The sequence below is a fragment of the Perognathus longimembris genome, chromosome 23 (assembly GCF_023159225.1).
Source record: "Perognathus longimembris pacificus isolate PPM17 chromosome 23, ASM2315922v1, whole genome shotgun sequence".
Lineage (NCBI taxonomy): Eukaryota > Metazoa > Chordata > Mammalia > Rodentia > Heteromyidae > Perognathus > Perognathus longimembris.
In genome coordinates, this window is record NC_063183.1 from 36,325,812 (window position 1) to 36,346,873 (window position 21,062).

Here is a 21,062-nt window from a genome sequence, read left to right on the forward strand (position 1 = left end):
CACCCCCCCACCGACCCCCAATTTGTATACATACAAGCAAGTCACTGTGCTGACCCAACAGAAATATTACTTGGGGCAAAAAAAGAAAAAAAAAAAGGCTCTTTCTTTCTCTTTTTCTTTCTTCCTCTCTCTGTTTCTCTTTCTTCCTCTCTCTCTCTGTCTTTCTCTCTTCCTTTCTTCAAAGATCCTGCTAAAGGAGGCATAGATAGCAGGGCACCAATGCCTCATGCCTGTAATCCTAGCTACATGGAAGGTGGGCATAGTGGCATATGTTTGTCATCCCAGCTATAATGGGAAAGAATAAAATAGATTGATCACAGTCCAGTCCTGGGCCTGGGTCAAAAGCCAGACCCCTTTTCAGAATAAGTGCAGAGGGGCTGGGGATATGGCCTAGTGGCAAGAGTGCCTGCCTCATATACATGAGGCCCTGGGTTCGCTTCCCCAGCACCACATATACAGAAAATGGCCAGAAGTGGCGCTGTGGCTCAAGTGGCAGAGTGCTAGCCTTGAGCAAAAAGAAGCCAGGGACAGTGCTCAGGCCATGAGTCCAAGCCCCAGGACTGGACAAAAAAAAAAAAAAAAAAAAAAAACAGAATAAGTGCAGAAAAAGGCTTGGAGATCTATCATGTATAAGACTTTGAGTTCAAACCCCAGGATCACCAAAGGAGGAGAAAAAATAAAAAAAGAATAAGGACATAGAAATGAATTTCTTGTTCAGGCTTCTCTAGATTCAGGTGAAGGAAGACACTGGTAGGTCACACCTTTAATCCTAGCCACTCAGGAGGCTGAGATCTGAGGATCGAAGTTCAGAAAGTCCTTGAGACTCTTAATCTCCAATTAACCACCAGAAAAACGGAAATGGCACTGTAACTCAACGTGGTAGTCTTAAGCAAAGGAAGCTCAGGGACAAGCCCTGAGTTCAAGATGCATGACCAAAAAAAAAAAAAAAAATCAAGTGAAAGCCTAGACACACACAGTTGAGGGTCCAATGAAACTTTAAAAAAGAAAGCTTTGGGGCTGGGAATGTGGCCTAGTGGCAAGAGAGCTTGCCTTGTATAGATGAAGCCCTAGGTTTGATTCCCCAGCACCACATATATAGAAAATGGCCAGAAATGTTGCTGTGGCTCAAGTGGCAGAGTGCTAGCCTTGAGCAAAAAGAAGCCAGGGACAGTGCTCAGGCCCTGAGTCCAAGCCCCAGGACTGGCAAAAAAAAAAAGAAAGAAAGCTTTGCTGGGTGGTTCAGTAAAACAGGACTTAGTCATGTGTGAGTCCCTGAATTGGATCCCCAACACCAGAACAAAAACAAGACCCAAAAGGGTCTATCACAGTAATGTATAAAAATAAAAGTTATAAACGTATTTAGAGTATTAGTAATATTAAAACCAAATTTAGGGACTGGGAATGTGGCCTAGTGGTAGAGTGCTTGCCTTGTATACATGAAGCCCTTGGGTTCGATTCCTTAGCACCACAAATGTAGAAAAAGCCAGAAGGGGAGCTGTGGCTCAACTGGTAGAGTGCTAGCCTTGAGCAAAAAGAGGCTCAGGGACAGTGCTCAGGCCCCGAGTCCCAAGCCCCAGGACTGGCAAAAAAATAAAAATAAAAAGAATGAATCTGCTGACTGTATTTGCAGATGGGTTTTAAACCTCTGGGCTTAAGCTGAGTGTAGTAGCACACACCTGTGGTGGTGCATACACTTGGGAGGTGGAGGCAGAGGGTAGGCCTTTTATCTCAAGAAAAAAAAAATCTCTAGACTTCACTTCATTGAATGTAGGCCAGTTCTTTTCAAGTTCATTTACCACAAGGGCAGAAGAAAGAGCTGGCTCCATTTTCCTGAGAAGGAGGTAAATACATGAGTCTAGGAGAGTCTCTCCCTACCCATGAAGAGCTATGTTAAGCCTAAGTGCCAAGCAGGACAAGGCCAGTCAACGCTCACCTCTCTTCCTGCTCTACAGCCACTCAGCACTGAGATGAAACATCTTAGATGCACACACCAGCTGAGCCTTTGTGAAGGGCAGTTTGACTCAGGGTCTGGGCACTGCCCTGAGCTTCTTTTTGCTCAAGGGTAGCACTCTACCAGTTGACTCACAGTGCCACTTTCAGCTTTTCTGTTTATGTGGTACTGGGGAATCAATCCAGGGCTTCACATATGCTAGGCAAGCATTCTTATTAGAAATACAAATTGGTTCCATTCTCCAGGACAGCAGCTCCCAGGCCTATGTGACAGCAACAGGGTAAGACCTCAAGAGCAAATCTCAACAAGCTCTAGATGTAGTGCACTCTTCACGTAAGGCAACAATAAAAATCCATCTACAAAAACAGCACTGTAAACCCATATTGGGCAGAGATAGCCAGACAAAAGAACAGAGAGCTGGAGTGGGGAGGGCACATGGCACACTCCACAACTGCTTAGGGCCAGATATTTTTGTTCCTCTTGGATGAAATTCATCTTTATCATTGGCTTTGAAAGTCAACCAATTTTATCCATGCCTGTTGATGTGAACAAAAACACACCTGATCAAGCCTTGAGCAAGGTCCTCAGAATGAACAGACTCAACTGTAAACCCTAGGAATGGGGAGGGTAGGAGGGCATGGGCTGGCCCCACATCTTATTTCTTCTGTGCCCCTAATTCTCCCAGCTCTGCAGTAACTATGTACAGCTTTGACTAGCTTTGGTATTGGATGCTGTGTTGCTACCAATGTGACTTGTTTCTCCTTGGCTCTGAACTTGATGACCAGTCATGGAATCTTTATCCTCCATACATGCTTTACTTAAACAATTCTGTCAATAATTCTAGCTTCTGATATGCTCCTTGGTGAGTGTCCTCTTAGGACAATGTTGATGTTGGCACATTGTAACTGTGAAATCTGTACCTAAATCTCTGGATTGCACCATCCAGTTGTCTACTGTAAATACTAGAATTGCAGTAAAGCATTTGTATTGTACTAGCATTGATCTGGATATTAAAGAAATTTAATCACACAGTGCTCCAATGAAGTGTTTAAATAAAAAATGGAAACCAGGCACCAGTAGCTCACACCTATAATCCTAGCCTCTCAGAAAGATATTTGAGGATTGCAGTTCAAAGCCAGCCCAGGTAGGAAAGTTCCATGAGAGTCTTATCTCCAATTAACCAGCAAAAAGCCTGAAGTGTAGTTGTGGTTCAAGTGTCAGAGTGCTATCCCTGAGCAAAAAAGCTTAGGGACAACACCCAGGACCAGCAGTGTGTGTGTGTGTGTGTGTGTGCGTGTGCACACACATCCTTACACTTGCTGCTTGTATTATGGGTGATGTCTAACCCTGATTGCCCTTTATAAGTGGAATTCCAGGATTTGTTTTCAATTCTCTTGACTTAAGATTGAAGACAGGCATGAACAATGACTCGTACCTGTGATCCTAGCTACTTGGGAAGTAAGACTGGGAGGATTACGGTTCAAGGCTAAGCAAGAGAAAAAGTTTGCTTGCAAGACCCCATCTCAAGCAATGAAAGACACAGGCATGGTGGTGCATCTGTCATCCTAACTATCTGGGAAGCATAAATAAGAGGAATATGGTCCAAATTGCTGGGGCAAAAAGTAAGAAAAGCAAAAGGTGCTAGAAGGAGGCGCATATGGTAGAACACCTGCCTAGGAAGTGTGAGGTCCTGAGTTCAAATCCCAGGAAGTCACACACACACACACACACATACACACACACAAATAGATTGGAGATATATAGTCAAATTGTTATGACCAAGAATTGTTGCTATTTATTTCTTTCAGTGGATAGTTTATTTGAAATCAAATTTTATATGAATCTTATAGTTTACCTCCATAGTTGATTTAAATTTTTGAATAAATATTAACATATTTTTAAGCCAAACTACTCAAAAAAATATGCTCACAGACATGTCCCTCCCTCCTCTCACCCCATCTTGGCTAAGATGGAGTCTTGGGAATATTTTTTCCCAGGCTGGCCTTGAACCACAATCTCTGGATCTATCTCCCAAGTGGCTAGGTTTACAGATCAATGTCTCCCCTCTCCCTCCTTGCTCTCTCTCTCCTTCCCTCTCTTCCTCCCTTTTATTTTCTTTCTCTACCACCCTCTTGCACAAACTTTTCATCAGTTCTTTAGGTATCTGCACCTGTTTTTTTTTTTTTTTTGGCCAGTCCTGGGCCTGGACTCAGGGCCTGAGCACTGTCCCTGGCTTCTTTTTGCTCAAGGCTAGCACTCTACCACTTGAGCCACAGTGCCACTTCTGGCCGTTTTCTATATATGTGGTGCTGAGGAATTGAACCCAGGGCTTCATGTATACAAGGCAAGCACTCTTGCCACTAGGCCATATTCCCAGCCTCTGCCCTTGTAATTTTAAAAATCATGTATATGTTGCTGGCTAACACCTGTCAAACTAGCTATTCAGAACTGAGACCTGGAGGACTGAAGCTCTAAGCCAGCCCAGGCAAAAAATGTCCAAGAGACTATTTCCAATTAACCAAAAACACACTGAACTAAAGGTAAGCCTCAAATCATAGAGCACTGGCCATGAATGAAAAAGTCAAGCAATACAAGCCCAGTACACGTACATACATGTACACACACCACAAAGGAAGTATCTGTTGAGCCAGATGCCAGTGGCTCATACTTATAATTCCAGTTACTCAGGATACTGAGATCTGAGGATCCTGGTTTAAAGCTAGCCTGGGCAAGAAAGTCCCTGAGACGCTTACCTTCAATAAACTAGTCAGAAAAGGTTGGAAGTGGTGATGTGGCTTAAGCTGTAGAGTGCTAGCCTTGAGCATAAAATGGATCAGGGACAGTGCCCAGGCCCTGAGTTCAAGTCCTAAGGCTGGCAAAAAAAAAAATCTGTTGTGTTTCTAACTTGGAAAGTAAAATTTTAACTCTTACATAGTAACAAGTACTTCCTTGAACACTGCTCCCTCTAGTTCTTACCTTACAAAGCTGTGCATTCAGAAGGCCTTGATGAAGTGTTGCCTTTTGGGTCCTGGGTGCTAGAGCTCCATCAAGCTAAAGACGTGGACTCTAGAGAGGACACAGCATCATTACTGGGTGCTATGAAAGCATCAAGTAGAGTAAGTAGTACCAGGACAAATATTGAGTATTCACATTCAATGCAAACCGGGCACAGTCAGCACCACCTTCTAATGGAGTACATTGTTTTTACCTCCTTTCACAATTCATGGACTACTGTACATGGGGGGAAGGATAATTAAATTTACCTGTGATCCATGTTTGGGCGATGGAAGGCAAGGCATAGTTTTGCTCATTACATTTGGCTACCATGTACATTTGTCTATGTCAGTGTGCTTTGACCATCTGTCTGCCACAAAAATCCTTATTTCCTATTTTATGTGGCTTCTAAACAAGCTTCCAATCACCATCTGCCCCTGGTGATTCTTTTTTTGGCCATTCCTGGGCTTTGAACTCAAGGGCCTGAGCACTGTCCCTGGCTTCTTTTTGCTCAAGGCTAGCACTCTACCACTTGAGCCACAATGCCACTTTTGGCTTTTCCTATATATGTGGTGCTGAGGAATCGAACCCAGGGCTTCATGTATACGAGGCAAGTACTCTACCCACTAGGTCATATTCCCAGCTCCTCCACCCCCCCAGTGATTCTTGTATGCTCCTGTGAGAGCAACTGTCCAGCGGGTTGCTGGAGATGGTTATCCTGTATAAATGCATTTGCATTGTGTATATATAGTGGAGGTATGAGGACCCTTACCTTTAACAAGGAATGAACAATTTCTTAACCCTAGAGCCACAAGCTGTGGAATTGGCACTCATTTTCAGTAGTCTCACATCCAGTGGCTTTCAACAGAAATCCATGGTACTAGTAAAGATGTGCTAACTCAAGCGTCTGGCTCCTTACTGAATCACAGTGTAAACTGTGGTAGAAGACAACACAGGCTGGAAGATGGCAAGAAGGAAAAGATTACAGATTTGATGCCACCTTGCCTTGTCATGGAACAAATGGCAGGACAGAGCTGAGACTTAAAAAAGCTACAACTACATAATGAAAACATAGTTCATGCTGCTCTAAAAATAACCACCACTTTCTGAATAGGAAAGGTCATTTCATGCCTCAAATAATGATTACAAAAAAAAAAAACTCAGATAAAAAAGAAGTTAAAAACACAAGATAACTTAATCTCTGGATTAAGATTTTTAATATACATAATGTATAGCATTTCATATAATTTATTCATGTCATTTTCTTTAGGACACTGTAATTAATTCAGTGACATTAATATTGACCTCATATAGACAAAGATGAAAGCTGGATTTTCTTGTGTACCAAGTACAAAACACATATGTTAAAAAGTTAACGTATACAACAATTGTACGAGATCGGCTTCCAGGATGACTCAAGTTTACAGTAGTTGCTTCGCTGGGTTTTCCACCAGGTATGCTGCCATTTGTGCAAGTGACAGCTGTAGACCACCTGACTACCTCCTTTTGCCAGCTCCACTTTTGCCTGTTTTACTGCTGCCACTGCTAGATTTGCCAGATGATTTTGAAGAGAAGAGTCTTGTCATAAACTCAGAAACATCAGGCAATTCATGGTTAGAATTCAACATATTCATCGACTGCTCCATCTCCTGCAAGGAGACAAAGTACAGATATTGAAGGCCCTGGGATCCTTCCAGAAAGTGCAAGGAAAGCTCCTTGCATTTTCTAAGGAGGAGGGAGGGAGTAGAACAAGTAAAAGCTAATAGTTCAGAGTAACAATGCTAGGCCATACTCCAAAGTTCTGTACTGAGGCTGAGGTCTGGCACCATGGCACAGTGCTTGCCTGGTATTATGAGGCTCTGACTTTCATCCCCAGCACCAAGGGAACAGCAATAATAAAAATAAATCAAAAGCATTTTACCTAAACATTATCGGTAATAGTGTTCCCTACCACTAAGCATATTGGTCCTTAGTGACTGTCTAATGAAAGCTTGCCTGAGGTTTCAGCTTATACTGTAGTAAAGGACATTTTTTTTTCTGACAGTTAATATATTTGATCATATTTCTGTCTTTTTTGTTTTGTTTTTTGTTTCTGCAGTATTGAAGTTTGATTTCAGGATCTTGCACTTGGTAGGCAAGTGTTCCACCACTGGGGCTTGAAGCCATGCCCATCCCCCTTTATGGCTTCAATTATTCTTTAGGTAGGGCCTTGTGTTTTACCCAGGCCAGCTTCAGACCTCAATCCTCCCACCTACAGCCTCCTTTTAGCTGAGATGTCATGTATATGCCGTACATCTGGATTATTTATTGAGATAGGTTCTAGTGCAGGCTAGCCTCAAACCACAATCCCTCAGATCTTGGCCTCCAGAATAGCTGGGAGTATAGGCCTGAGCCACTGAGCGTTCATAGTTTCCTTAATCTTTGAGACAGGGCATGCTAGGTAGTCCAGGTTGATCTTCAATTTGTAATTCTCCTGTCTCAGCCTTCCAAATACTGGGATTATAGGCATGTACCACCATGTCCAGTAAGCTCATGCATTCTTTAGGTGCATAAAACCAAAATATCAATCACTAAATACCATGGAACCACACAGGCCTGGAAGGTAATCGCAGTAATTTTAAGACTGATTCCTAAGTTTTAGTAACAAAACTATGAATACTTTATGTCTTATGTGAAGTCAGCTACAGTATCTAAAGCAAGCAACACAGGGTCACAAAGCAAGACACTGGCATGACAGCAGAAGGATTTGGTACTTCTAAAGTTTGTCCTCCTCTTAAAGCTAACAATTTAAAAAAACATTAAAAAGCAACAACAACCCAAGAAGCAAATACTACACTGTCTACCATTTCAAATAGGAAACTGTTAAAGAGTATGAGATGGCTTTTCCCACAAAAGCAGAATGTATTCATTGACTTTAAAGAAAAAGGTGCTTTTTATAAGCAAGTCAAGGGGGAAAAATGACACATAAATCAAGGATATTAACATGTTCTTATATAATCAAGAATGAATCTATATGGTAATAAGGCTTGAGTCATATAAAACTGATGTCATCAACTCTATAGCATATGTTCAATTCTAAAGCTTTTTGAGTCAACAAATTTTTTTTTTTTTTTTTTTTTTGGCCAGTCCTGGGCCTTGGACTCAGGGCCTGAGCACTGTCCCTGGCTTCTTCCCGCTCAAGGCTAGCACTCTGCCACTTGAGCCACAGTGCCGCTTCTGGCCATTTTCTGTATATGTGGTGCTGGGGAATCGAACCTAGGGCCTCGTGTATCCGAGGCAGGCACTCTTGCCACTAGGCTATATCCCCAGCCCGAGTCAACAAATTTTTAAAATGCCTACTAGGAGCAGAGTCCTGTGCAAGAAATTAGCTTTGTTACTCAAGGCTAGTACTATAACCAGTTGAGCCACAGTTTCTCATCTGGCATTTTGCTAGTGAATTGGAGAGAAGACTCTCTTGGACTTTCCTCCCTAGGCTGGCTTGGAACAACCCTCAGACCCTTGCCTCCTTGAGTAGCTAGGATTACAGGTGTGAGCCACTGGCACCTAGCTAGGAATGAGCTTTTAACCACATGAGACTATAGGCGCTCCCTTCAGTTGTTACAGAGAATCATGATTCAAGGATTACAGAGGTATCACCAAAATCAAAGCAAGATAACAACATTTAGCAATGGAACATTGGATACCTTCCTTTTTCTGCCATTTCAGCTTAGAATAGATGCATTACCATCTATAGAATCTAATCACCTACTATCTTAGCACACTTTTGTGTGTGTATGTGCTGGTCCTGGGGCTTAAACTCAGGGCATGGGTGCTGTCCCTGCACTTTTTTGCTCAAGGGTAGTATTCTACCACTTGAGCCACAGCTCCATTTCTGGCTTCTTGGTAGCTAGTTAAAGATAGAGACTTTCACAGACTTTCCTGCCTGAGCTGGCTTCAAACCACAATCCTCAGATGTCAGCCTCCTGAGTAGATAGGATTATAGGTGTGAGCCACTGGTGCCTGGCTGTAAACATTTTTATTGATTCTTTACATATCTTACTTTTCCATTTAATAAAGAAAAGCTGAAGCTGGGAATATGGTCTAGTGGCAAGAGTGCTTGACTTGTATTCATGAAGCCCTGGGTTCAATTCCTCAGCACCACATATATAGAAAACGGCCAGAAGTGGCTCTGTGGCTCAAGTGGCAGAGTGCTAGCCTTGAGCAAAAAGAAGCCAGGGACAGTGCTCAGGCCCTGAGTCAAAGCTCCAGGACTGGCAAAAAAAAAAAAAAAGAAAAGTTTCCAAGAGCTGGGACTATGGCCTAGTGGTAGAGTGCTTGCCTCGTATACATAAAGCCCCCCCCCCCCCAAAAAAAAAGAAAGAAAGAAAAGAAAAGCTTACAAAATCCCTTGATGGTAAGATTATTATAGATCTATTTCTTTCCTACATCTAGGTGGGTATGGGCTCGATGAGGACAGAGCTGACCTATAATCATTTTTGTACCTCAGTATCCAGAACCTAAATTTAGGAATGAGTAAGATGTCAACATACTGAAAACAGTGGAAGACTGGGCACTCAAAGGTATTTGTTGATGGCTGTTGGATGCAAATATGTTTAAAAACCAGAGGGAAAAACTGGTAGATAACAAGGGGAGGAGTGACACTGTCCAAAAAGAACTATACTCAGCCAGGTGCTGGTGGCTCTCATGCCAATAATCCTAGCTACTCAGGAGGCTGAGATCTGAGGATCACAGTTTGAAACCAGCCAGGAAGGAAAGTCTGTGAGATTTTCCTCTTATCTCTAACTAACCACCAGAAAGCCAGAAGTGGCACTGAGGCTCAAAGTAGTAGAGCATGAGCTTTGAGCAAAAAAGTTCAGGAACAGTGCCCAAGCCCCATGACCAAGCAAAAAAGAAAGAAAGAAAGAAATGTATTCAGTACCTGACTTACATGACTGTAATTACTCTGTACATCACCTTTATAATAACAATTTAAAAACAAACACAATGAGGGTTTTATATGGAAGCAAATGTCAAAGGGACAAAGTGATGCTGCCAAAATTTGAAGCAACCAACTTGGACATTCTTTTCCTACAAAACTTGCTCAGTTCTGTTACAGAATGTGTTACAGTCTTATTTATTCCTCTTGATTTACCTACATTTCTGGAATGTCTGAACACATAAACTGGGTATGTATTCTGAAGAGTTTTTATTAAGTAAATATTAATTAGGGCTGGGGATATGGCCTAGTGGCAAGAGAGCTTGCCTCGTATACATGAGGCCCTGTGTTCAATTCCCCAGCACCACATATACAGAAAACGGCCAGAAGTGGTGCTGTGGCTCAAGTGGCAGAGTGCTAGTCTTGAGCAAAAAGGAAGCCAGGGACAGTGCTCAGGCCCTGAGTTCAAGGCCCAGGACTGGCCAAAAAAAAAAAAAAAGTAAATATTAATTAAAGGAGCAATATTTGCAAAATATTTAATTATGTACACACAGGGTTATTATATATTTCATCTTCTTAACAAGTGAGGCATACTAGACACTAAGATTAAGGAAAATGTTTTAGCTTTATGAAGAGGCTGGAGGCATAGCTCAATTTGTAGAGTCCTAAGTTCAAGCCCCAGTACCACCAGACAGACAGACAGACAGTGACAGACACTGATACATGGCAGAGAACCAACTGAATTGATCCTGTCCTACATAATACTGTGTTTAAGGCAACTTTTAGATGACTTTACCATGAGAACAAGGATGAAGTTGGGGGAGGAGGAAATCAGCCATCTAGACACAGTAGGAAACAAAAAGCATTAAAATATGGATTAAGCTAGGTGCCAGTGGCTCACACCTGTAATTCTAGCTACTCAGGAGGCTGAGATGTGAGGATCAAGGTTCAAACTCAGCCTGAGCAGGATATTCCTATCTTCAATAAATACAGAAAAACTGGAAGTGGTGCTGTGGCTCACATGGTTGAGCAAAAGAAACCTAAGAGCCCAGGCCCAAAATTCAAACCCCCGGACCTGAAAAAAAAAAAGTATATATCTGGATAAAAAATTTAAAAGTGGGCAATCAGCTTACCCGTCTCATGTCAGGGTCACTTGTATTGACTACTTTAGGCAGAAGCACAAATATTAATAATGGAAGAACCATCATCATAACCTGTAGAAGGAAAAAAATCACAAATTATTTATTCCTCATTTTATAGTTTGCAAAATAAATGGCATTTAACATGCAATGATACAACTAAAGACACAAATGTGTGCACAGAATAGAACTTGTAGCAATCATCTCCATTCTGTTCAGCTAGTTGATTGCAAGGTGCTATCTGTCTGACTGTTGTAGAATATCTCAGAATGAAGAGTCTTGTCTGTGTGTATTTGGACTATATTGACATCTTACTTATTTAGTTCTTTCTTTCTTCAACCTGGTATTGGGACTGGTGATCTCAATGGCCAGCAGGGCTGCACTTGTGACATGAGTATGCAGTCTTGGAGAAAACACTGTCTTATACCTCTTGTTAATAAACATTCTCTAGATCCTATAATAAATATTACATTTTCAGTTTTGAAAATGACATAGACTCCTCTAGTGCTGCATACAATTCTGTTCAATTTCAGAAAGGAGAATATAGAGGCTGAAGCTCAAGTGGCAGAGCACCTGTCTAGCAAGTGTGAAGCCCTGCATTTTCACCAGAGTACCCCCAATATCACTGGACAGGAGGAGGGAGGGAGGGAGGGAGGGAAGAAAGGAGGGAGGGAAAGGACGGGGGGGGGGGAAGTGGGGGATGGAAAGAGGGACAGGAGAGGGAAAGGGAAAGGGAGAAAGAGAGGAAGGAAAAGGGAGAAGGAGAGGGAGAGAAAGAGGGAGTCTGCATATATACAAGCTGGAGCAAACCTGAAAATAAGGCTTTAAGTTTCATTACTGATTTCTTCCATTGGATCTACCCTTCCACCTTTTACTCTCTGATAACAGATTCGAGTTAATCCTGTCTAAAAGATGTATAACCCCAAGAGTCTTGTGTTTTAAACAGTTATCATGAGAAATACAACCAATATTTAGACAATTCCAATAATTTAACTTAAAGAAACAGCTAAAAATTCATTTCTAAAGAATATATTCTATTAGTGTTTTACTAGTAGCAGCTTTATTAGCAATTCATATCAATGTTGTGATATTACCAACTATTTAAACTATCACAGAATAACTTCTCTTTTCACTACCTGTCTGCCATCAATAAGGGCTGCTTAATAAACAACCACACATTTATCAATGAACTAATATACAAACTGAAAGGTGAGTGGAGTAGCCCCATACATGATTTACTTCGCACTCAATTTCAACTGTAAGACCTTTCATTAAAAGTATCCAATTTCTGCTACACATATTAATGTCGAACGTACAGTAGAATCCTCACTGTATTTTTCTCGTTATCTGTTCCCAAAGCTAGTATTGTCCCAGTCTCAGTTTTCCAACTCACAGGAGCTTGAAGCTTCCAACTGCCCAACGCAAACTAGGAATCAGTAAATGCTTTAGCTTCGTACATACCATTGGGTTCATCAGAAAGTCAGTCCAACCCCATGATTCCCTTTTAATAAAGTAAGAAGGGGGGCCTGAAGACTTCATTTGAAGAGGATAGGGAAGTCTGACCACTTCTGATGTTTTGATGTAATTCACATATCTTGCTCTGACAAAGAAACATGATAAAATCAATAATTCTACTAAAAATAGGATAAGGGCAAAGTGGCAGCCTAACTACGCTTTGCATGTACCAAAGAAGCCAGTTGAGATAATAGCTCTTTCACTCTTAACATGTTTTCTGCCTTTACCTGACCTGTGCTTTATTAAAGCACCATATAGTAGTACTGTGAACTCAAAAGAAGACATTACCTCTTAAAATTGTTTTCACAAACTTCATGTTCAGATAAGACCAAAGAAGATGCTAGTGTCATTGTCATGAGACAATAAAATGAACAAATAAATTTGTTCTGCTACAATAAAGGCAGAATCTGAAGAGTAGACATCCATACCATCATCCCAAACTCAAATGTTTTTTGCTATCCCACATTCACAGCTGAAATTAAACCAAAGTTCTGTTTACCTCAATTTCAAAACCATGTTCATTTATTTAGAAATTTGAAAATTCAGCCAGACATGGTGGCATAAGCCTGTAATCTTAGCACTCAGATGGCTAAGGCAGGACGATCCCAAATTCATGGCTAAGATTACATATCAAGACCCTGTCTTAAAAAAAGAAAAGAAACAACCAAAAAAAGGAAATTCTGAAATTCTTTTCCTACTTTCCTATCTTCAAATGCTTACTTTCTTCCTTTTTCCTTTTTTTTTTTTTTCCCCCCAGTCATGAGGCTTGGACTCAGGGCCCGAGTGCTGTCCCTGGCTTCTTTTTTTTTGCACAAGGCTAGCACTCTACCACTTGAGCCACAGCGCCACTTCTGGCTTTTTCTGTTTTATGTGATGCTGAGGAATCAAACCCAATGCTTCATTTATGCCAGGCAAGCACTCTACCACTAGGTCACATTCCTATCCCCCTCCTTTTTCTTTACCATGATCGGCACATTGAGACAAACTCCACAATGTAACCTATTCTTAGCCCTAGAAACACTACATTTCTATTGCACACTTAATGCTCCTGAAAGGAGGAGCTATAAATTTCAGGATCAATGTAGTATCAAATCAAATCCAAATATTAATAGTATTATTAAAATATTCCAATAAAAAGCAGGTGATGAATAGTACTTCCAATTCAGAAAAGATAAATTATTTCCCAGTTTAAAAAGTCACATCTTAATTATCCCTTTCACAGTGCATTAAGTAGGAAATTGAAAGCAAATACCAAAATTGAGAGACACAGGGTAAAAAAAGACAAACAACTACAAAAGCAATACTTGCAAAACTGTTTGGTATAAGTGAACTGAACACCTCAGGGGGGGAAAGGGAAAGGGGGAGGAGGGTATGGGGGACAAGGTAACAAACAGTACAAGAAATGTATCCAATGCCTAACGTATGAAACTGTAACCTCTCTGTACATCAGTTTGATAATAAAAATTTGAAAAAAAAATAGGGATGTGCTCATTTTACCTTTCACAAGGTAAATCCTAAAACAGATTCTATGGGGAAATAAAGAAGCGATGTCTTGTCTGATTCCAACCTGTAGCTCTAGGACAAAATCATAGCTGAGACTGGATAATAAAATAAATAGTGACTACAAAAAGCAAGAGTGAAAGTGGTGTTGTGGCTCAAAGTGGTAGAGTGCTAATCTTGAGCTGAAGAGCTTGGGAACAGGCCTAGAGTTCAAGCCCCACAATCAAAACAAACAAACAAACAAACAAACAAAAAACTTTTGCTGGGCACTGATGGCTCATGCCTATAATCCCACTTACTCAGAAGGATGAGATCTGAGGAATGAGATTCAAAGCCAGCCTGAACAGGAAAGTCTGTGAGACTCTTATCTCCAATTATCCACCAGAAAACTGGTGACACTGTGACTCAAGTGGTAGAGTGCTAGCCTTGAGCTGAAGAGCTCAGGGATAGCTCCTAGGCCCAGAGTTCAAGCCAGACAACCAACCAACAAACAAACAAAAGCAAGAGCATAAGAACTTCTACCTCAGAACCTGGTAATAATCAAGATACCTACATAGAAAGTACACAGCAGCTTTCCTCCAATAGTACTACCACAGGAGATTCAGGAATAAACAATCAGACTAGGACATAGCTAAATGGCAAAGCACTTGCCTAAAAAGTACAATGCCGCTGTGTGCTGGTGGCTCATGCCTGGAATCCTAGCTACTCAATAGGTAGAGATCTGAGGAACCCAGTTCTTTGTGATTCTTATCTCCAATTAACCGCCAGAAAACCAGAGTCACTTTTTTTTTTTTTTTTTGCCAGTCCTGGGGCTTGGACTCAGGGCCTGAGCACTGTCCCTGGCTTCTTTTTGCTCAAGGCTAGCACTCTGCCACTTGAGCCACAGCGCCCCCTCTGGCCATTTTCTGTATATGTGGTGCTGGGGAATCAAACTCAGGGCTTCATGTATACAAGGCAAGCACTCTTGCCACTAGGCCACATCCCCAGCCACACCACCAGAAAACCAGAAGTGAAGCTGTGGCTTAAAGTGGTAAAGTGCTAGACTTGAGTAAAAGAGTTCAGGGACAGTGCCCTGGCCCTGAGGTCAAGCCCCACCAAAGACAAAAAAAGAAAACTCAACCTTCAATTCAACTGTCAATTCTGAAAAGAATGTATGGCGAAGCATTCAACAGCCTAGCCTTTGGTAAAAACAAACCAGTGCCCTCACCTCATTTTTCCCTTTGAAGTGATATCTACTCGGACGGGATCAAACTTGTAAGCTGGAGAAATAACTTCCACTACATACGATCCAGAAGGTATATCATGAACCACAAAGCTCCCATCTGTCCTGGAAAGTTGAAAATCATATTTAGTCATAGTGAAAGACTGTCTTAAAATCATTTATTAATTCCCAAAACAATTCTCAAAAAACAAACACACCCATGATTAGAAGCAACTAAAAAAAAAAAAAAAAGAGGGGGGTGGGGAGGAGAGAGCTGGGTGCCAGTGACTCATGCCTATAATCCCAGCTATTCAGGAGCTGAGATGTGATGATCACAGTTTAAAGCTGGTCCATGAAACTCATCTCCAATTAACCATCAAAAAACTGGAAGTGAAGATGTGGCTGAGTTCAAACCCTAGTACAAGCACAAGTAAATAAATAATGATAATGTTCCCATATATACAGTGTTCCCAAAATATATAGTAAAATAAAAGAATCAAACTGTAAACATCGAGTTAACTCAGTCTTGGGTTGGACATCTGTCATTTGCTCTTCAGATCCACCCTCCACCCTTCTCTCTGCAGACTGCCAAGAGGGAAGAAAATGCCTTTGTATACTGCCACCTCCATCACACCCTAGCTTTCTCACAGAGGATAAGCCCCCTTTCTCCTTTTTAGGTTCTTTCTCTCCTTCAGGCAGGGAGGTGATAAAGCCTTAATTAAGGTTGTAAGTTACTGGTACTATACAATCTATGCCACACTATACTGTTTAATGCTTTCATTGACTTTCTCTTTGAATTATAATTTGAATGTATCTTGCTCTGTAGCCCAGGCTGGCATCCAACTCCTGTGCCTCTTCTGCCTCCTAAGCACAGGGCATAGGTATGCACCACCATGCCCAGCCATATTCTCTTTCTTTCTTCACAGCCATGCCCAGCTATCTTCTCTTTCTTCATGGGACCTTGACTGAAGCAATTTTTAAAATTTTTTTTCTTTATTGTCAAAGTGTGATACAGAGGGGTTACAGATTCATATGAAAGGCAGTGAGTACATTTCTTGTTCTACATGTTACCTCCTCCCTCATTCCCCCTCCCTCCTCCCCTTTCCCCTCTCCTTCCAAGAGTTGTGCAGTTGGTTTACACCAAATGGTTTTGTAAGTGTTGTTTTTTGAATGGTTTGTCTTTTTGTTCTTTGTCTCTCCAGAGCATTTTTAGTATATAAATCTCATTTCTGGGGCTAGGAATGTGGCTTAGTGGTAGAGTGCTGGCCTGGCATGCGTGAAGCCCTGGGTTCTATTCCTCAGTACCACATAAACAGAAAAAGCAGGAAGTGGCACTTAGGCTCAAGTGGTAGAGTGCTGGCTTTGAGCAAAAGAAGCTCAGAAACAGGGCCCAGGCCCCTGAGTTCAATCCCCAGGACTGGGAAATTTTCCCCAGATTTTTAATAGCTAGAAAGCACATGTGTTCAAGCAACATAGAGAAACTCTCTTCTCACAAGTGACAAATGTGATACTGCAAATCCCTGCACACACTCAAGTGTAAAAAAGAACAGTAATCCCAACCCCAGACCCAAAATTTAAAAAAAGTGCTTTGATTAGCCACTCTGGGCTTATTAATTTTAGAAACAGTAGCATTAGCCTTACAGTCTTAGTCACCATTTGAAACCCTCTGGGCTTTGATAAGTCCCACTTGTTTAGCATCTTTCTACACAGCACCAGGCTACCAGAAGTGAATGCAAAAAGGGACGAGGCTCTAGGGAAAACAGAGATGCAAAGGCAAGAATCCAGCAATAAACACTTAGGGTACACCTATTCCCCAGGGCTCCACACGGAAGGAGGCCCACGGGATGGAAACAACCGCTCTAGGCTGTGGGCGGGGCGCAGGTCGCCACCCTCCGGTCTGGGACCCCCGTCGTAGCCAGCATAGCGGCACCTGCTTGCCACAGGGCCGCTGTCCGAACCTGGCACTCATCTCCCGCGGGGTCCCGGGTCCTGACACCCGGCCCTCCCGCTGGGCCTCCAGTCCGACAATCGTCCCTTCCGCGGACTCCTGAACCCGGCCCTGGACTCCCCGGTCCTGACACCCGGCCCTCCCGCGGACTCCCCGGGCCTGACACCCGGCCCTCCCGCGGGCTCCCCGGTCCTGACACCCGGCCCTCCCGCGGACTCCCCGGGCCTGACACCCGGCCCTCCCGCGGGCTCCCCGGTCCTGACACCCGGCCCTCCCGCGGACTCCCCGGGCCTGACACCCGGCCCTCCCGCGGGCTCCCCGGTCCTGACACCCGGCCCTCCCGCGGACTCCCCGGGCCTGACACCCGGCCCTCCCGCGGGCTCCCCGGTCCTGACACCCGGCCCTCCCGCGGACTCCCCGGGCCTGACACCCGGCCCTCCCGCGGGCTCCCCGGTCCTGACACCCGGCCCTCCCGCGGGCTCCCCGGGCCTGACACCCGGCCAACCCCGGCGGGCTCCCCGGTCCTGACACCCGGCCCTCCCGCGGACTCCCCGGGCCTGACACTCGGCCCTCCCGCGGACTCCCCGGTCCTGACACCCGGCCCTCCCGCGGACTCCCCGGGCCTGACACCCGGCCCTCCCGCGGACTCCCCGGGCCTGACACCCGGCCCTCCCGCGGGCTCCCCGGGCCTGACACCCGGCCCTCCCGGCCCTCCCGCTGGACCTCCTCGTCCACCCCAGCTCTCCCCCTCCGCCCTCGGGTGCTCACTTAAGGAAGCCGACATGCTCTTCTCCGTCCACCAGCACTCGGGCCGCGGAGATCCAGTCCTGGGGCTTCACCCCGGGAACGACTGCGCGCCCCTCAATCTTGAAACGATCTCCTACGCCGACAGGACTCCCTCCTGAACCCTCGGCCGTGGCCCCTGGCCCCTCCGAGCTCTGGGCATCCCCTGAGAGCAGTAGCAGCAGGATGGGAAAGAAGCCCCACTGCGCGACCGCCATGACAGTCGCTCTCAGAGGTCCCAGCTGCCCGAAAGCCTCGGCGACCGCAGGCCGCAGCCGCCGACGGCAGATGACGTCACCACGACGCGCCCGACCGGCAAGCTGCGCGCTCCAATCAGACTAGACCGCCGACAGGACGGAAGTGAGGCACAGCGCCCTAGGGGGCGGGGCTTATAGGGCGGCCGCGCCGCCGGGGAAGGAGCCCGCGGACCGTGCGCGCTGAGTGGCGCTGAAGGACCGGGAAGCTCCCGCCCCAGGGCGGGGCTTGTGCCGCGGATGCTTCCGCCAGGGCGGGGCTCGCAGGCCGAGCGCGCGGAGCCGGTTGGGAGGATGCTGAGTGTGCCGTGGCCGGTATAGACGCCAAAACTTTGCGGGTTGGAAAAATGCCAGAGGGACGAGGACCGGAGGTTGTTTCGACCCGTGAGGCCTCGGCTTCCTGAGAATCAGTTCCAGAAGAGTAGCTGGTGATTTATAAGGTTGTTTTCGATTCTCGTACCTGAGCCGTACCGGAGACCACGGTGTCACTTGCACGACGTGCACTGTCTCGCCAGAGTCGCCTTCGTCCAGCTGGCCCGGAAACGGCTCCGGCGGCCTCTCCAGCGCACGGCCCGCCGGGCGTCGGCCCCGCCGCGAGCCGGGCCGCTCCGCTCCCGTCCCTCCCGTCCCTGCTGGCTCGGTCCCGCTCCCTCGCGGTGTGCAGGAAGCGTGCCCGGGTTCCCTCTGGCATTCCGCACGCGCCTTTACACCCCAGGGGCCCGAGACCCACCCAGCGCGGGGAGGGAAGGGCTCCCTTTCGTGTGCGGTGAAAGGAAGTACCACGTCTGTGTGCAAAGCATCTGCAAACATGCGTGCACGTTTTAACCGGGGGTTGCCTGCCCGGTGAAAGACAGCTGTTGCTCGGTTCGGACCCAGAAACTGCGAAAGGAGTACTGGAAGGCACGGGTTCGGGAAGCTCCAAGCCCTGTTCCAGGAAGGCATTTGGCGCTTGAATTGGCTAACAGTACAAAGCAGTGAAGATTTCCCCGCGGGAACTTCTACTGAAATTAGGCTAGAATAGGGCCTGCGTAACAATAGAAGATGGAGGAAAGAATGCATGTACTTAGAAAAAGAGCCCTGTAACTTCTTAACTTGGTTTTATGCAGGTTGACCTTGAACTTAGCAGCCCTTCTATCTCAGCCTTCAGAGTGCCCAGCGTTTTTTTTCATTGGCAGAACTGAGAATTGAATTCCCTTTAGTGTGCTTGGTAGGCCATACACTAGCTCAGCCGAGTTCTGTAACCTCTTGAGCCTCTGCAAACTATTGATTTGTTCTAAAAATATCAGAAGTTCACATTCCTAAACAGCAATTTGAATCACAAATAAGTCCTGCTTAGTAATGACTTCCTGACTCCCTTCTGAAAAAGTCTTGCGATTTTGTTTTCATCATGGTTTTTCCTTCCATTTTCACAGCATTCATCATGTGAATGCATTGCTGTGAGCCTAACAGCCTAGAATGGGTCTATAGCCAGACATCATCCGCTCCAGTTGATGACTGAAAAGGAACTGTCTTACCAGAGGTTATTGCTAAATATTGCTCTGTACACTACAGATCTCTTTTGAAGATTAACACAATTTATGTTTTTGCCCTGTGCAGTCATAGAATAAACCTCCAGAGGGCTGGGGATATGGCCTAGTGGCAAGAGTGCTTGCCTTGTATACATGAAACCCTGGGTTCGATTCCTCATCACCACATATATAGAAAACGGCCAGAAGTGGCTCTGTGGCTCAAATGGCAGAGTGCTAGCCTTGAGCAAAAAGAAGCCAAGAACAGTGCTCAGGCCCTGAGTCCAAGCCTCAGGACTGGCCAAAAAAAAAACCACAAACAAACAAAAAATAAACCTCCAGAGAAAGAGAGGGTTTTTGGGTTGGTTATTTTTGGCCAATCCTGGGGCTTGGACTCAGGGCCTGAGCACTGTCCCTGGCTTCTTTTTGCTCAAGGCTAGCACTCTACTCCTTGAGCCACTTTTGGCATTTTGTTGTTCTGTTTTTTGTTTTGTTTTGTTTTGCCAGTCCTGGGGCTTGGACTCAGGACCTGAGCACTGTCCCTGGCTTCTTTTTGCTCAAGGCTAGCACTCTGCCACTTGAGCCACGGTACCACCTCTGGCCGATTTCTATATATGTGGCGCTGGGCAATCGAACCCAGGGCTTCATGTATATGAGGCAAGCACTCTTGTCACTAGGCCATATTCCCAGCCCCACCCCCCCCCGCCTTTTTTTTTTTTTTTTTTTGCCAGTCCTGGGCCTTGGACTCAGGGCCTGAGCACTGTCCCTGGCTTCTTTTTGCTCAAGGCTAGCACTCTGCCACTTGAGCCACAGCGCCACTTCTGGCCATTTTCTGTATATGTGGTGCTGGGGAATCGAACCTAGGGCTTCATGTATACGAGGCAAGCACTCTAGCCACTAGGCCATATTCTCAGCCCACTTTTGGCATTTTGTATATATGTGGTGCTGAGGAATTGAACCCAGGGCTTCATGTATATGAGGCAAGCTCTCTATCACTATGCCATATTCCCAGCCCCCTAAGGGTTGTTTTTTGTTTTTTTGTTGTTGTTGTTTTTTGCCAGTCCTGGAGCTTGAACTTAGGGTCTGAGCACTTGTCCCTGGCTTCTTTTTGCTCAAGACTAACACTCTACCACTTGAGCCACAGTGCCATTTCTGGCTTCCCAGGCCTTCATGTATGGTAGACAAACACTCTACCACTAGGCCACATTCACAGCCCACTTTTAAAAAATTTTTAAGAGACTAAGAGCAACCAGAAGCCAGTGGCTCACACCTATATTCCTAACTACTCAGGAGGCTGAGATCTGAGGATCACGGTTCAAATCTACCCCAGGCAGAAAAGTCCATGAGACTCTTGCCT

The 21,062-nt window shown here is 44.9% G+C and overlaps 1 protein-coding gene and 1 long non-coding RNA gene across 2 annotated transcripts; one reads left to right on the forward strand and one right to left on the reverse strand.

Annotated features, from left to right (window-relative positions):
• Nucleotides 1-6,145: 6,145 nt before the first annotated feature.
• On the reverse strand, nt 6,146-18,218 carry Emc7 (ER membrane protein complex subunit 7). The gene is made up of 5 exons (XM_048332723.1): nt 17,932-18,218; nt 15,222-15,341; nt 12,461-12,599; nt 10,994-11,074; nt 6,146-6,594 (listed from the first exon to the last, which is right to left on the reverse strand). Exons 1-5 carry the CDS (start codon nt 18,162-18,164, stop codon nt 6,442-6,444), a joined length of 726 nt encoding a protein of 241 aa, XP_048188680.1. The 5' UTR covers nt 18,165-18,218; the 3' UTR covers nt 6,146-6,441.
• A 260-nt stretch (nt 18,219-18,478) lies between these two features.
• LOC125340852 lies at nt 18,479-19,817 on the forward strand. Its single transcript, XR_007208827.1, has 3 exons — nt 18,479-18,621; nt 19,089-19,090; nt 19,613-19,817. It is a non-coding gene; the product is annotated as an uncharacterized LOC125340852 (long non-coding RNA).
• The last annotated feature ends 1,245 nt before the right edge of the window (nt 19,818-21,062 follow it).

Excerpts from the sequence above, each read along its gene's own strand:
- Emc7 (XM_048332723.1), bottom strand. The coding sequence starts at position 18,164 with ATGGCGGTCGCGCAGTGGGGCTTCTTTCCCATCCTGCTGCTACTGCTC. Across the intron at positions 15,342-17,931 it reads GAGCATGTCGGCTTCCTTAA|GACAGATGGGAGCTTTGTGG; the intron begins GTGAGCACCCGA and ends TCAACTTTCCAG. Across the intron at positions 11,075-12,460 it reads ACTTTCTGATGAACCCAATG|GTTATGATGATGGTTCTTCC; the intron begins GTATGTACGAAG and ends TTCCTTCTACAG.